The sequence below is a fragment of the Bufo gargarizans genome, chromosome 2 (assembly GCF_014858855.1).
Source record: "Bufo gargarizans isolate SCDJY-AF-19 chromosome 2, ASM1485885v1, whole genome shotgun sequence".
Classification (NCBI taxonomy): domain Eukaryota; kingdom Metazoa; phylum Chordata; class Amphibia; order Anura; family Bufonidae; genus Bufo; species Bufo gargarizans.
In genome coordinates this window covers 57,224,980-57,241,594 of record NC_058081.1, presented here as the reverse complement: position 1 = coordinate 57,241,594, position 16,615 = coordinate 57,224,980, and the positions used below count along the sequence as shown (strand labels likewise).

Here is a 16,615-nt window from a genome sequence, read left to right as displayed (position 1 = left end):
ACATCAGTATCTGATCGGATGGGGTCCGACACCCGGGACCCTGGACAATCAGCTGATGACTTATCCTCTGGATAGGTCATCGGTATCTGATTGGTGAGGGTTCATCGCCCGGGAACCCCGAGCATCAGCTGATGACTTAGCCTCTGGATAAGCCCATCACTATCTGATTGGTGGGGGTCCGACGCCCAGGACCCCTCAACAATCAGCTGATGACTTATACTCTGGATAGGTCCATCAGTATCTGATCAGTGAGCCCAGGACCACTGACAATCAGCTGTTCGAGAAGGCACTGGGACTGGCAGTAGTGCCGCAGCCTTCTACGTGCTCACCAGTCACAGTGCCGTACATTGTATAGCTGCTGTGCTTGGTATCGTGCTCGGCCCCGGTCACTTCAATGGCCATGTGACCAGTGAAAGGGACATCAAACTGAGCGAAGGCCACGGCGCTACTGCAAGCGCTGGTATCTTAAGACAGCCACCAGCCTCCCCACCGATCAGATACTGGTGACCTATCCAGAGGTATAAAAGTCTCGGAAAACCCTTTGAATTTCTCCATACTTCTATTTGCCCCATTAAAAAAATACAACTCATTCCTCATACGGCCATAGCAACGGAAGCTCTCAGAAGGCTAAAACGACCTTCGATTCAGTACCTCAGACCTTGCCCCTTGGCTACTTTTTATCTCGGCCCAGTTAGACCAGAGCTGTGATCTTATCTACAGAGCCTAGGGGGAGTGGGAGACACGCCTCCTGTCTCATCATTGGTTCAGGCGGCAGCACTCTGACAGGAGGCGTGACTCAGACTACCTCAGACTCCCTGTAGATACTGTAGATAAGCCGTAGTCACAGATCACAGCTCTGGCCTAACTGGGCTGAGATAAAAAGTAGGCAAGGTCTGAGGTAATAAAGAGAAGATGATCACTTGTATATCATTTCTGAGCTACTGGATGGAAGCTCATTTCACAGCTCTGCCCTGCATGGAGGGTCACCTTAAGGCTCCATTCACACGTCCGACTGTCGTCCGCAACCTGTTTTGCGGAAACACGGAGCCACGGATACGCAAAACACGGAAAGCGGCAATGTGCATTCCGCATTTTGCAGACCGCACATTGCCGGCACTAATAGAATATGCCTGTTCTTGTCCGCAATTGCGGACAAGAATAGGACATGTTCTATTTTTTTGCGGAAACGGAAACACGGATGCAGAAGTGCGGATCCGCAAATGTGGATGCGGACAGCACATTCCGGCCCCATTGAAAATGAATGGGTCTGCACCCGTTCCGCAAAATTGCGGAACGGATGCGGATCCATTTTGCGGACGTGTGAATGGACCCTAATCCGTGAAAACTTAGACACTGCATATAACCTTCTCAAAAAGACAAAAAAAGATGACCCTTGTTAGCAGGAGGTTGCATCTGGTCTACCCCGGGCTCACTACTAATGTATATGGTGTATACTCACGCTGCCCCTCTCCAGCAGCAGCTGGCACTTGCTCAGACACTCTGGGCTGTTGGTGAACTCCACCAGGGCTTTCTCGGCCTGCAGTCGGGTGCTGGTGTCGGTGGTCTCATACAGCTGCTTGCACAGGATCTCTAGCTGGGCTAGACTCTGAGAAATAAGGGACAGGAGGTGAATTACATGGGGGCAAAGGCAGAGAAAGGGGCGACACAAGCAGAGCACTGTTACCAAGTCATGCATGGGAGCACGCAGAGTCACCACCACGGTGCCAGATCTCCTCCGTGCACCTCATCTCCTCTCTATAAGCCTAGGTTTTACATAATGTAAGCAGCAGAGGCACATGTTTGCATACGCTATGAGCGTGCGGTGTATAACATACATTACAAACTGGTCACAGTGCCCTAGGGGGCACAACTGCCAGCAGGCGCCACAACGTACCCTGGCATCTGATATCTGTAGCGGTACGTATCTGCGTCCTTAGGACCGTGCCATGAAGGGTTATCATAGTCACGTGATGCCAAAACCTGGAGGACGAGTGATCTGGGAGGAATCTTCTTCAGGAGTGGAAGTATGGTTTAAAGGGGGATTAGAAGAACCAGGCTGCTTTTTAGCACCACACCTGGTGATGTCTGGTATTGCAGGTGACTTACACCTGCAGATGAAGTTTCCTGTATGCAGGGGTCACACTGACTCCTGTAAGGGCACGTGTACTCTTTACAATCGCTCTCCTGCATTTTTTTTAGGCACGAGACTGAGCGAAAGTTTTTTTTTTTTTACAAAAACTGCTGCAAAAGTTCAGCATGTCCGCAGAAAAATGGATTGCGTTCCGCATTTTTGTGTACCCCGATTTTCACTGACGTGTATTTTATTTGTTGTGGAATGGAAGAAAAGATGCAGGCAGCACACTGTGTGTAGTTCGCATCTTTTGGGGCCCCATAGGAATGAACAGGTCTGTACTTACTCCGCAAAATTGCGGATCAGATGCCGAAAGCAACATACGGCCGTCTGAATGAGCCCTAGGCCAACTAACAGGGTACGGATAAAGCTCCAAGGAATCTCCTGCAGGAAAAATGCAGCATTAGGGCTCATGCACACAGCCGTAGCCGTTTTAGCGGTCCACAAATTGCGGATCTTTGAAACACGGATACTGGCCTTACGCGGTTCCGCATCTTTTGCGGCAGCATTGAAATTAATGGGTCCACATCCGATCTGCAAAAAATGTGGATCGTATGCGGACCAAAACTACAGTCGTGTGCCTGAGGCCTTACCATGGGCAAAGAGGTCAGAAATGGGGGTCCCAAAGATGACCAGACAGTGCACCACGAGTGCGTCTCGTCCCCGCTATGCTCCCCTCGGACATGGAACATACGTGTAAAAAAACTGAGAAACAGCCATGCATGACCAGGTGGCTGCATGCAGCGACACAGTGGGCTCCGTGCCAAGTTTTAACGTATCACCTATCGACCGGAGAGCAGCAAGCGTGACCCACCACTCCATTCAGAATCCCCTCCGGATCAGTGGTCAGATCCTGAGACTGGGGGTCTGCTCCCCGCCACGAATGGAGAGGAACGTTGCTCTTGCATGCTGCTGCCCCCCATTCATTCTCTAGGGGACTGCGTGACATAACAAGAGAACATGGTGCTAAGCCATTTCCATAGAGAAGGACCATTGTCATTCGCTGACAGCAAGCAGAGATCTTGAAACCTACGAGAAGCCGTTTCAATGCACAAAAATAAAACGTAGATTGCTGCAGCCTGGCGGAGAGATACAGCGATCCCTCAGGATACAATATTCTCACCATACAATGGTCTTTTCTCACCCATCGTAAACCAGACTCCGATCCAACCAATCAAGGCCTCTTCTCTGGTAAGACAGCTGTATATATGTACTTAATGACTGTTATATGTAGGGATTAGTTTTATCTGTCTAAGGCCTCTTTCACACTTGCGTTGTCCGGATCCGGCGTGTACTCCACTTGCCGGAATTACACGCCGGATCTGGAAAAACGCAAGTGTACTGAAAGCATTTGAAGACGGATCCGTTCAGTGTTACTATGGCAGCCAGGACACTATTTGGTTGCCATAGTAGGAGCGGGGAGCGGGGGAGCGGTATACTTACAGTCCGTGCGGCTCCCGGGGCGCTCCAGAGTGACGTCAGAGCGCCCCATGCGCATGGATGACGTGCCATGCGATCACGTCATCCATGTGCGTGGGGCGCCCTGACGTCACTCTGGAGCGCCCCGGGAGCCGTACGGACGGTAATTATGCTGCTCCCCGCTCCCCACTACACTTTACCATGGCTGCCAGGACTTTAGCGTCCCGGCAGCCATGGTAACCATTCAGAAAAAGCTAAACGTCGGATCCGGCAATGCGCCGAAACGACGTTTAGCTTAAGGCCGGATCCGGATCAATGCCTTTCAATGGGCATTAATTCCAGATCCGGCAAGTCTTCAGGATTTTTGGCCTGGAGCAAAAAGCGCAGCATGCTGCAGTATTTTCTCCGGCCAAAAAACGTTCCGGTCCGGAACGGAAGACATCCTGATGCATCCTGAACGGATTTCTCTCCATTCAGAATGCATTAGGATAAAACTGATCAGGATTCTTCCGGCATAGAGCCCCGACGACGGAACTCTATGCCGGAAGAACAGAACGCAGGTGTGAAAGAGCCCTAAGGGTACTTTCACACTAGCGTTTTTCTTTTCCGCCATAGAGTTCCGTCACAGGGGCTCTATACCGGAAAAGAACTGATCAGGTATATCCCCATGCATTCTGAATGGAGAGTAATCCGTCCAGGATGCATCAGGATGTCTTCAGTTCAGTCGTTTTGACTGATCAGGCAAAAGAGAAAACCGTAGCATGCTACGGTTTTATCTTCGGCGACTTGCCTGAATGTTTTGCCTGAATTTTTTTTCCATAGGAATGTATTCGTGCCGGATCCGGCAATTAAAAATAACGGAATGTCGGATCCGTCCTTCCGGTCTGCGCATGCGCAGACCTTTAAAAATAAGAAAAAAATTAAATACCGGATCTGTTTTGCCTGATGACACCGGAAAAAGGGATCCGGTATTGCAATGCATTTTTCTGACTGATCAGGATCCTGATCAGTCTGAAAAAATTACATGAGTTTGCATACAGTTTGCCTGATCAGGCAGGCAGTTCAGGCAACGCAAGTGTGAAAGTGCCCTTAGTTATCTGCTTATTTTTCTTAAATCTTCATTTTCTCTTATCTTGGCTAACATTTTGGGGCTTTGGAGCTGATTACTCAGCGTACAATGGTTTAAACATACAATGGTCGTCCTGGAACCAATTAGTATTGTAACTTGAGGGACGGCCGTACATGTCATCAGCCGTGCGCTGGAGGAGCAGGCAGCGGATGACGGTCACATGCCAGCGACACGGAGCTTTCTAAATATTTCTGACGTCAGGATAAACTGACTGGGCAGAACTGGAGAACAGGGAAGCCAGGAGGGCGTGTGCCCTGTGATAAGAGGACGCTACATATAAGAGGGCGATCTGCCTCCCCGAGATAACCCAGCGCTGGAGCAGGGTGACGCAGCAGTCGCTGCACCTCTATTATGTGCCCACATTATTATCACACCAGCTGAAGCATTAACAGCGGGGGGCGACAATATGGGGGGGGGGTCCATGCACAGAGATGTTGGGCTCAGCCAGGTCACAGGCAGAGGGAGGCGCTCTATGCAGCTCCCTAGGGGTCAGTGACAGCTAATTTCTAGGTGCACCGACTACCGGCCTCCAGGGATCTGGCCAGGTGTGGCTGCATAGGCGCGTGTACCAGAGAGTGTCAGACTAGACGCGAGGCGTCCATTGCAGGTGTATGGACTGGACGCGGCAGAAACCCTGGCGGTCAGATTGCTTGCTTATCGAATACGGCTGCAAAGATTTTCAGGTTAAAGTTTCGCTATCAATCCGTGTAATAGAAAAACGGCTTGGTCGGGTGGTCAGACACCAGTCGGCCGACAGCAGCACCCGACGACCCCTCCGCACACCTCCACACTTGGCTCAAAAGTCAAGACGAGCGCCGATCATCACAGCAAGTCGACCAGGGCTCGTTTACCTTCCTTTTTCATGTTACAATGATCGGGAGGGGATTAAAATAAAGGATCGTATGTGAGATCATTCGTTCCCCCTCCTCTCATACAGTGTCGGCGTACTCTCAATAAACGCTAATTTGCAACACCCAAAAGAGGCAATGAATGACAAACGAGCGCACAACGGTCATACAGCGGATGAGTGAAAGGCCTTCCGTGCTGCGCTTTAGCTGCACCCTCCTGACCCCAGACAACTGGTGACATGAGCCTCCGCCCTCGCTATCTCGTCAGTGTCACTTTGGGTTTTTGCTACTTCTTCAAAATCAAATATGAATTCGCCTCCTCCCTCCGCTCCGAGCACCAATGAGATACCACGCCGAGCTCTTTAAAAGTATACAACAACACGCGTGGAGGCGCAGTGTGGACGCCCACAAATACCGAATGTGCACGAAGGCACGTGACTGCGGTGTTCACATTAGCAGGGCTCATAACCGCTTTCCACAAGGAGGGGGGGGGGGGGGTGCTGCGGTTTGAACGGTCAGGATTGGGGTCTCTTCACATGGCACTCTATTATACCAACTGGGGCCTCCGTTTAATGGGGGGGGGGGGGGTCTCTCCGTTTATCACCTCATGTAGTGGCATAACAGACTAAAGGGGGCATTTTTCTTTTCAACTTTTTTTTTTTTCTTCTTCTAAAGATGAGCTCCTATGGGCGACCTCAGTTAAAGGGGTTGTCCAGGGATAGAAAAACATGGATCCAAAAACAGCGCCACCCCTGTCCACAGGTTGTGTGTGGTATTACAGCTCCATTCACTTCAGTGAGCTGCAATATCGGACACAGCCCCTGGACATTTGTAGCGCTGCCTAATCCTGGACAACCCCTTTAAATGCATGCACAGTGTGAACACAGCGCTAGTCCCAATGTCACTCCATGAGGTTAATCCCCTGGATTCACGCGGCCATTTGCCCGTGAATTGGAGACCGCAAATTGCTGTCCCCAATGCATGGAACAGATGCACCAGTATGACCGGTGACGCGTGGCCCCTTCAGACAGTATGACCGGTGACGCGTGGCCCCTTCAGACAGTATGACAGGTGACGCCTTAAGACAGTATGACCGGTGACGCGTGGCGCCTTCAGACAGTATGACAGGTGACACGTGGCCCCTTCAGACAGCATGACAGGTGACGCGTGGCCCCTTCAGACAGCATGACAGGTGACGCGTGGCCCCTTCAGACAGCATGACAGGTGACGCGCGGCCCCCTTCAGACAGCATGACAGGTGACGCGCGGCCCCCTTCAGACAGCATGACAGGTGACGCGCGGCCCCCTTCAGACAGCATGACAGGTGACGCGCGGCCCCCTTCAGACAGCATGACAGGTGACGCGCGGCCCCCTTCAGACAGCATGACAGGTGACGCGCGGCCCCCTTCAGACAGCATGACAGGTGACGCGCGGCCCCCTTCAGACAGCATGACAGGTGACGCGCGGCCCCCTTCAGACAGCATGACAGGTGACGCGCGGCCCCCTTCAGACAGCATGACAGGTGACGCGCGGCCCCCTTCAGACAGCATGACAGGTGACGCGCGGCCCCCTTCAGACAGCATGACAGGTGACGCGCGGCCCCCTTCAGACAGCATGACAGGTGACGCGCGGCCCCCTTCAGACAGCATGACAGGTGACGCGCGGCCCCCTTCAGACAGCATGACAGGTGACGCGCGGCCCCCTTCAGACAGCATGACAGGTGACGCGCGGCCCCCTTCAGACAGCATGACAGGTGACGCGTGGCGCCTTCAGACAGCATGATCATCATTATCCATTGTCGCCATGACTACGGTGCTAAAAATGATCAGTTTGTTGCCAGAATTGCGCTTACTTTGCGCAGGCGCGATCTGCAGGAACAGCATGGCAGCCACCAGCAAAGCGGAGGCACACGTCAATAGAGGGAGGCACCCGACGGGCAGCGCTGTAGATGGGCACTACTTTAGCCTCACATGTAATACACAGCAATACTGCACCAAGTATCTAGGTAAGTAGCACTGCAGGTAAGTGCTGGCAGTGTGCACTGCACTGTGCCATGGTGCCAGTGTGTGCCCGGGGTGGCCCTGCAGTGACATGTACACATGCACCCCCCTATGTTTATGTCCACACAGCTCCACAGTCTGCAGGCCTCAGGCTCATGTCACCCTGTGCTGACACACTGCCACCCAGCACCTGCTCACAGGGGGTCCAGAAACCGCTCCCCGGGGCCCCCGGAGTGCCCATCTGCCGCCTGCCTCCCTCCGCCTGCAGCACACCCCTGCACATCCAAAGGATCCCCCCCTCACCTGCACAGGATCCGCCATCTTGCTCCATTCATGCTCCTCTGTCCCCCCGAGGAACAATCTACGCGTGCGCAACAGCTCCGGCCGAGCACTGCGCAGGCGCCATCAGGGATCCCCGCAACCATAGACAACAGAGGAGGGGCTGAAGGCGCACCGCCGCCATGTTGGTTAAGGGTGAAGGCGCCGAGCGGACATGTTGGTGAAGGGCAAGTGAGGCCAGGGCGACATCTTTGTCGAGGGAAGCGGCGGGGAGGAGATAAAACCCCACAGAGCCGCTCTCTCACTCGCGATTTGTTTTAAAACTGAAGCTGTCCAGGCAGGTAAAACCCGCCATGTTGGTTGAGGAAATAAAAACAAATAAGGATCCATTTTACGGGGGAGCGGGCGCCATCTTGGAAAATAAATCTGATAATTATTTAGCAGGCTTACTCTCCAAGATTATATAATGTTCAGATTACGTGGAATTATCACTGTTTTCTGCAGAATGACGAGGGAATGCCCCTAGACTATAATGGGAAGTAAACTATGAGCTCATTTGCAGGTAAATCCGTGTTCTGTAGGACATTCACCTTTACCACAAGTGTCTCCCGGGAAATTACCTTGGATTATAACCGTTTTCTATAGAATGACTGAAGCCAACGTCAAATCTACAGCATCAACTATGTGCAGGATACAGTAGGTTTGACTACACCGTTCGGGTAGGGTCACACTCAGCGCATACGCAGCGTATTTGAGGCGGCGAGATATGTGCCGGACAGCGGGAAATACACTGCGTATGCGCTAGGAGCAGACACACCCGGCTTTCCCTCCACGGCCATGTGTGTGCAGTAAGGTTCGGAGGCGAGCGCACCGACGTAACTGTGACGCGCGGGGCCACCTCCAGACCTCGCTGCAGCGGAGAAAAGCCCTGTGTGTCTGCTCCTAGCGCATACGCAGTGTATGTTCTGCTGCCCGACACATTCCTCGCAGCATCAAATACGCTGCGTAGGCGCTCAGTGTGACCCTACCCTTAATTTGTACAAAAAATGAACAAAGCAATCTGTTCGGTTGCTATGGGCAACGGTCAGCTGTTCCTCTGTACAGATTTGGATCAATCTCCCCCTATGTTTTTAGGTTTATCAGTTTGTTGTACCATTGTTCCTGGTTTGTTCACCCTTTTCTCTGACGATGTCCTTTGCTACTTCATACTCTCCCCTATTCTTTACCACCGCGTTATTTTCTGTCTCGGAGTGTCACGTTTTTCCTGCTGGGACAGAAATGTCGATGTTTATTTGTATACTTTTTATTTTGATCCATTCTTTGCTTTTGCCTCCCTCCTATTTTTGATTCCTGTTCTACAAAAAAAAAAAACTTCAATAAAAGTTCTGTTGAATGCAAAAAAAATGAAAGAAGGTTATTCCGAAAAAAAAAAAGAGCTTATTTCTTCCAAAAACAGCACCACAGTTCCGTGCATTGCGGACCGCACATGGCCGGCACTATAAGGCCTCTCGCACATGAATGTTGTGCATCAGTTCCGTGCATTGGGGACCGCAATATGTGGTCCCAATGCACGGGGAAACGTCCGTGTGGCGGCCGGCACGGATCGAGACCCATTCAACTTGAATGGGTCCGTGATCTGTCCGCACCGCAAAAAAATAGAACTCCATAGTACGTAGAACTCCGCAATATGGCCACGGGCACACAACGTTCGTGTGTAACCCTAAGTTCAGACCTGAGCGTTTTACAGCGCGTTCCTACGCGCTGTAAAACGCTCAACACAGAGAAACCAATGATTCCCTATGGGAATGGTTCTCACCTGGGCGTTTTACAGCGCGTACGATCGCGCTGTAAAACGCCCGACGCTCAAACAAGTACAGGACCTTTTTTTGGCGCGTTTGACGCGCGTTTGGGCCATAGACTCTTTGGACAACACTGCTGTCAATCACCCAAACGCGCGTCAAACGCGCGTTCACTATTAAAAAAAACGCGCATAAAAACGCGCGACAAAAACGCGCATAGAAACGCGCGTTTGAGAAACGCCTAGGTGTGAAACCAGGGTTAGGGTAAGTTCACACCTGAGCATTTTACAGCGCGTTCCTACGCGCTGTAAAACGCTCAACAAGGAGAAACCAATGCTTCCCTATGGGAATGGTTCTCACCTGGGCGTTTTACAGCGCGTACGATCGCGCTGTAAAACGCCCGACGCTCAAACAAGTTCTTTTTTTTTGGGCGTTTGTCGCGCGTTCCCGTACAAAGATATTCGGGAACGCGCGACAATGTGTGCACGCCTGTCTCTGTATGCGCGATTGTAAACGCCCGTACAATCGCGCATACAGAGCGCTCGTTTCAGAACGCTCAGGTCTGAACCCAGGGTTATAGACATGCCTTTTCTTGTCTATGGCTGCAGACAAGAATAGGACATGCTTTTTTTTTTTTTGCGGGCCGCAGAATGGAAGTGCGGCACCTGAAGGGGTTAATTGTATTATCATATCCCCCTGTAAGAGATCAGGGCTGCCAGGCAGCAGGGGGCAGACCCCCCTCCCCAGTTTGAATATCATTGGTGGCCAGTCCGGCCCCCCCCTCCCTCCCTCTATTGTAATAATTTGTTGGTGGCACAGTGTGCGCCCCCCTTCCTCCCTCTATTGTAATAATTCGTTGGTGGCACAGTGTGCGGCCTCCCCCGGCCCCCCCCTCCCTCTATAGCATTAACAACATTGGTGGCCAGTGTGCGGCCTCCCCCCCCCCCCCCCCGATCATTGGTGGCAGCGGAGTTCCGATCGGAGTCCCAGTTTAATCGCCGGGGCTCCGATCGGTAACCATGGCAACCAGGACGCTACTGCAGTCCTGGTTGCCATGGTTACGTAGCAATAGTACAATAGTAGAAGACTCATACTTACCTGCTGGCTGCTGCGATGTTCATGTCCGGCCGGGAGCTCCACCTACTGGTAAGTGACAGGTCTGCGCGGCGCATTGCCTAATGATCTGTCACTTACCAGTAGGAGGAGCTCCCGGCCGGACACAGACATCGCAGCTCGCAGGTAAGTATGAATCTTTTACTATTGTACTATTGCTAAGTAACCATGGCAACACACTGTGCCACCAACCTATTATTACAATAGAGGGAGGAAGGGGGGGGGGCGCACACTGTGCCACCAATGCTATTATTACAATAGAGGGAGGGGGGGGGCCGCACTGGCCACCAATGATATTCAAACTGGGGAGGCCTGGCAGCCCTGATCTCTTACAGGGGGATATGATAGTACAATTAACCCCTTCAGGTGCGACACCTGAGGGGTTAATTGTGCTGATCACGGCCCCCTGTAAGAGATCGGGTGCTGCCAGGCAGCAGGGGGCAGTCATGTACACAATTTATAGTATATTCTAACTAGAAGCGTCCCCATCACCATGGGAACGCCTCTGTGTTAGAATATACTGTCGGAAATGAGTTTTCACGATCTAACTCATATCCGACAGTATATTCTAACATAGAGGCGTTCCCATGGTGATGGGGACACTTCAAGTTAAAATATACCATCGGATTGGAGAAAACTCCGATCCGATGGTATAAAAGGGACTCCAGACTTTACATTGAAAGTCAATGGGGACGGATCCGTTTGAAATGGCACCATATTGTGTCAACGTCAAACGGATCCGTCCCCATTGACTTGCATTGTAATTCAGGACGGATCCTTTTGGCTCCGCACGGCCAGGCGGACACCAAAACCACTTTTTTTTTCCATGTCCGTGGATCCTCCAAAAATCAAGGAAGACCCATGGACGTAAAAACGGTCACGGACCTACGGACCCCGTTTTTGCGGACCGTGAAAAAAAACTGTCGTGTGCATGAGGCCTTAGTCTGCTAAAGATTTATTTCTATGTTGAATGGTTCAGACACCAAGTCACATTTTACTTCCCATTATAGTCTAGGGGCATTCCATTGTGTCATTTACACTTGTCATTCCATAGAAAGTAATGATAATCCCACCTAATCTCAATTTAGATCAATGCTACTGTGTTCGGCTAGTATGCCTGCTAAAGATTTATTTGATGTGTCATATGGTTCTCGTCTCCAAGGCCCATCTTTCTTCCCATTATACTCTATGGGCATTCCGTTGTGCTATTCACCTGTCATTCCATAGAAAACAAGAAAAATCCAGTTATTTCAATTGCAAAAGATGTTACTATACACGGGGAAGATCTGTGGTAAAGGATAAATTGACATTTTTTGCAGATTTGCCTACAAATTATCTGATACTTTGCTTCCCATTATACTCTATGGGCATTCCGTTTGGCTTCATTATTCTCTATGGACATTCTCTTCCTCTGTCAAAGTCTATGGGCATTCCATTCTGTCATTCCTTTTAGTATGTCCCTGTAATCAGAATCGATTTATAGTGAATTTTGGCGCGTTTTTCCCATAAAAATCCATGGGATGCAGTTTATGGGTGTATTTCATGCATTATATTGATGTGAAAATATGTAGTGTGAACATACCCCTAGGGAGACTAGAGATATAGCGTACTTAACACGGCCTGGAATAAGTAAACCCCGCCCACAGGCGAAGGCCACGCCTCTAAGTATCGGCACCGCCTGTTTAGAATGACAGAGTAACCCGACTGGTGGCACTGCCAACGCTACATAGGCCCGATTACCCTTAAAGGGGTTTTCCAGGCGTAGAGTCTTGATTAGGGTCCATTCACATGTCCGCATAGTGGGTCCCCATCCGTTCCGCAATGCAGACCCAATCATTTCAATGGGGCCACAAAAGATGCGGACAGTACACCATGTGCTGTCCGCATCCGCACTTCCATTCCGTGGCCCGCAAAAAAATAGAGCGTGTCCTATTCTTGTCTGCAGCCATAGACAAGAAAAGGCATGTCTATTAGTCCTCTTGCACACGAACATTGTGTGCCCGTGGCCATATTGCGGAGTTCTACGTACTATGGAGTTCTATTTTTTTGCGGTGCGGACAGATCACGGACCCATTCAAGTTGAATGGGTCTTGATCCGTCCCGGCCGCCACATGGACGTTTCCCCGTGCATTGGGACCACATATTGCGGTCCCCAATGCACGGAACTGATGCACAACATTTGTGTGCAAGAGGCCTTATAGTGCCGGGCATGTGGTGTCCGTGTTTTGCAGATACTTAATTTACGACCGCAAAACAGTTGCGGATGTGTGAATGGACCCTTAGCAGAGGTCATCAGTATCTGATGGGCAGGAATCTGACACCCGGTTCCTCCACCAATCAGCTGTTTGAAGAGGCCATCAATACCTAGGAGAACACCTACAATATATAGGAGAACACCTTCAATAGGGTTCTTGAGTTAACTCAATGGTGTGCGTCATGTTACTAGCAGAAAACAGCACGGCGATAGAGCGTCCTGCACAGATGTGAACACAGCCTTAGGCTACTTTCACACTAGCGTTCGATCGGATCCGTTCTGAACGGATCCGATCATAATAATGCAGACGGAGGCTCCGTTCAGAACGGATCCGTCTGCATTATATTAGCAAAAAAAAGCTAAGTGTGAAATTAGCCTGAGCGGATCCGTCCAGACTTTCAATGTAAAGTCAATGGGGGACGGATCCGCTTGAAGATTGAGCCATATTGTGGCATCTTCAAACGGATCCGTCCCCATTGACTTACATTGTAAGTCTGGACGGATCCGCTCGCCTCCGCACGGCCAGTCTGAGCGGATCCGCATCCATTCAGACTGCATCAGGGCTGGACGGAAGCGTTCGGGTCCGCTCGTGAGCCCCTTCAAACAGAGCTCACGAGCGGACAGCCGAACGCTAGTGTGAAACTAGCCTAAGCAATATTACCTGCAGCAGAGCGCCTCCCTTCATCCACTCATATAGATTATAAAATGTATGGGGCAGCCACTACTTATCTAGGTTTTCAGTATCAGACTGGAGGTGGTCCAGCACTGAGCACCACTGTCGATCTAGAACCAGGTACTGGAACTGTAGTGGCTGTGCCTGCTTACTACAGTGTTGCTCCCGTTAAACTCCGTACACAGTGTAGTGGCCGTGCCTGGTTACTACAGTGCTGCTCCCGTTCAGCTGTGTACACAGTGTCGTGGCCATGCCTGGTTACTACAGTACTGCTCCCGTTCAGCTCCGTACACAGTGTCGTGGCCATGCCTGGTTACTACAGTGCTGCTCCCGTTCAGCTCCGTACACAGTGTCGTGGCCATGCCTGGTTACCACAGTGCTGCTCCCGTTCAGCTCCGTACACAGTGTAGTGGCCTTGCCTGGTTACTACAGTGCTGCTCCCGTTCAGCTCCGTACACAGTGTAGTGGCCATGCCTGGTTACCACAGTGCTGCTCCCGTTCAGCTCCGTACACAGTGTCGTGGCCATGCCTGGTTACTACAGTGCTGCTCCCGTTCAGCTCCGTACACAGTGTCGTGGCCATGCCTGGTTACCACAGTGCTGCTCCCGTTCAGCTCCGTACACAGTGTAGTGGCCATGCCTGGTTACTACAGTGCTGCTCCCGTTCAGCTCCGTACACAGTGTAGTGGCCATGCCTGGTTACCACAGTGCTGCTCCCGTTCAGCTCCGTACACAGTGTCGTGGCCGTGCCTGGTTACTACAGTGCTGCTCCCGTTCAGCTCCATACACAGTGTAGTGGCCGTGCCTGGTTACTACAGTGCTGCTCCCGTTCAGCTGTGTACACAGTGTCGTGGCCATGCCTGGTTACTACAGTGCTGCTCCCGTTCAGCTCCGTACACAGTGTCGTGGCCATGCCTGGTTACTACAGTGCTGCTCCCGTTCAGCTCCGTACACAGTGTCGTGGCCATGCCTGGTTACTACAGTGCTGCTCCAGTTCAGCTCCGTACACTGTGTAGTGGAAGTGTCTGGTTACTGCGGTTCTGCTCCCGTTCAACTCCATACACTGTGTAATGGCCGTGCCTGGTCACTGCAATGCTGCTCTGGTTCAGCTCCATAGACTGTGTAGCGGTCATACCAGATTACTTCAACGCTGTATTTCAGACCGTCATTTTGATTTACATCCGAAAGGCACCTTCCTAAGGGAAGGTGCCTCAGCAAAAAGGTTCCTAGCTTGCCTAGTCCCTGCAAATCTGATCTTCTGTGCCTGACCTCTGCCCATGTACTATTTTATTATTGTTCCTGTACCACATGCCCTGACCTCCACTTGTTTATCATACTGACACTATGCTGCCTGTCCTGACCTTGGCCTGTTTACTGGATTGAATGAATGCTGCCTGCCTTGACCTCAGCTTGACCACTCACTACGATTCTGCCTGTCCCCTTTGGTGCCATGCATGGGTTTCTCTTGACCCACCTGGCTCAGCTACGGTATCACTCGACAGAATGCAGCGAAGACCAGATCTCTGTGTGAAAAGGTGAAAGCCAGGAGGCACATAGATGACCATATGGTCAGCCGGGTCACCAAGCAAGCCCTCACTAGAGGAGTTCCTCCCTAAATCCTTGACCTAAATATTCTAGTCTTTGCATATTATCAAGCCCGTAGTTACATTAATTTTGTATTACCCATCTGGCCTCAACGATTGGAAGTCCTTTTTATGTACTGTTCTCACATAATGTGGCATCTCACAAGGGCATATTTTCCGATTGGGCTGGCAGGAGGAAATCACTGACCAGATTACTAAAATGTGAACTAGGCCTTAATGTGATTTTTTTTCTTTCTTAAACCAGAAGACCACTTTAAGAGCTCCTTTCAGGAGCTTGACAAGATTTTACATATTAGTGCCTTGGAAGGGTACTGCCAATTGTCGCTGGCACGTGACAGACTTAAAGGGGTAGTCTCAATGCAACATTTATGGCATATTGCTAGGATATGCCTTAAATGTAAGATATGTTTAGGTCCTATGTCTGGGACCCACTCTTATCTCCAGAATTAGGCCCCCGAATTAAAGGAGAACCTGTCACACCATGTTCTCTCCATTCACTGCTATGGGCCTTCTATAGATAGCTGAGAGAGTGTGCCCACCTGTCCATTCATCGCTGTGAGACTGTCGGACATAGCTGAGCTCTATTGTTTTCGGAACTGCCATAGCAGTGAACACAGAGTTGCCGCACATGGGTGGCGGCTATCCCTTCGCTTCAGGGTTCATGTTCTGGAGACAGAAGCAGGTCTCAGAGGTAGGACCCACAACTATCTGACATTTGTGGCATATCCAAGAGATATGCCCCAAATATTGAGATGGGCCAACTTTTTTAAGGCTACATTCAGACCTCCAGTGTGAATTCCGGCAGGCTGTTCTGGCAGAAAACAGCCTTCTGAAATTCACCACCAACAGAAGTATAATGAGATCCATACGCATTCCAGCAGTCAAGCGGAGGGCCAGACACAAACCTCTGCATGCTGCAGTTTGTGTCCGACCGATTCTCTGCTTGTCTGCCGAAACAGCCATGCCAAAGTTTCACACCGGAGGTGTGAAAGTAGCCTAAGATATTTTTCCTCCTGGCTAAGGCCTGTTTCACATCTATGTATAAGCAGATCCTGCAGGCTCTTCGGGATCCCTCACTGCAGTGCGCTGCCAGAATTCCTCACGGCCCCATTATGCAGAGAAGCAGATGGACAAATACCGCTTACCTGCTTATTGCAGATGTGAAACATACGTAAGTCTTTTTGTTGCCATCATTCTTACCTTACCTAATGAGACACATTCAGATGTTTACTGTTTTATTGTTATTTTTTGCAATTATATATATATATATATATATATATATATGTATATGGATGACAAGTCAGCCTGCATTTGTGGGAGGGGCGCAGGCACCTATAAAATGGAGGCACGGCCTTACCTGCTTGCGTG

At 50.7% G+C, this 16,615-nt stretch overlaps 1 protein-coding gene across 1 annotated transcript in view; it reads right to left on the bottom strand.

Moving 5' to 3' along the window:
* XPO7 (exportin 7) overlaps positions 1-7,944 on the bottom strand; it is a 57,291-nt gene extending 49,347 nt beyond the window's left edge. The window contains 2 exon segments of the mRNA XM_044278982.1: positions 1,460-1,606; positions 7,830-7,944. Of these exon segments, the coding sequence (XP_044134917.1) occupies positions 1,460-1,606; positions 7,830-7,847 (165 nt within the window). The 5' untranslated portion in view covers positions 7,848-7,944.
* Positions 7,945-16,615: the final 8,671 nt, after the last annotated feature.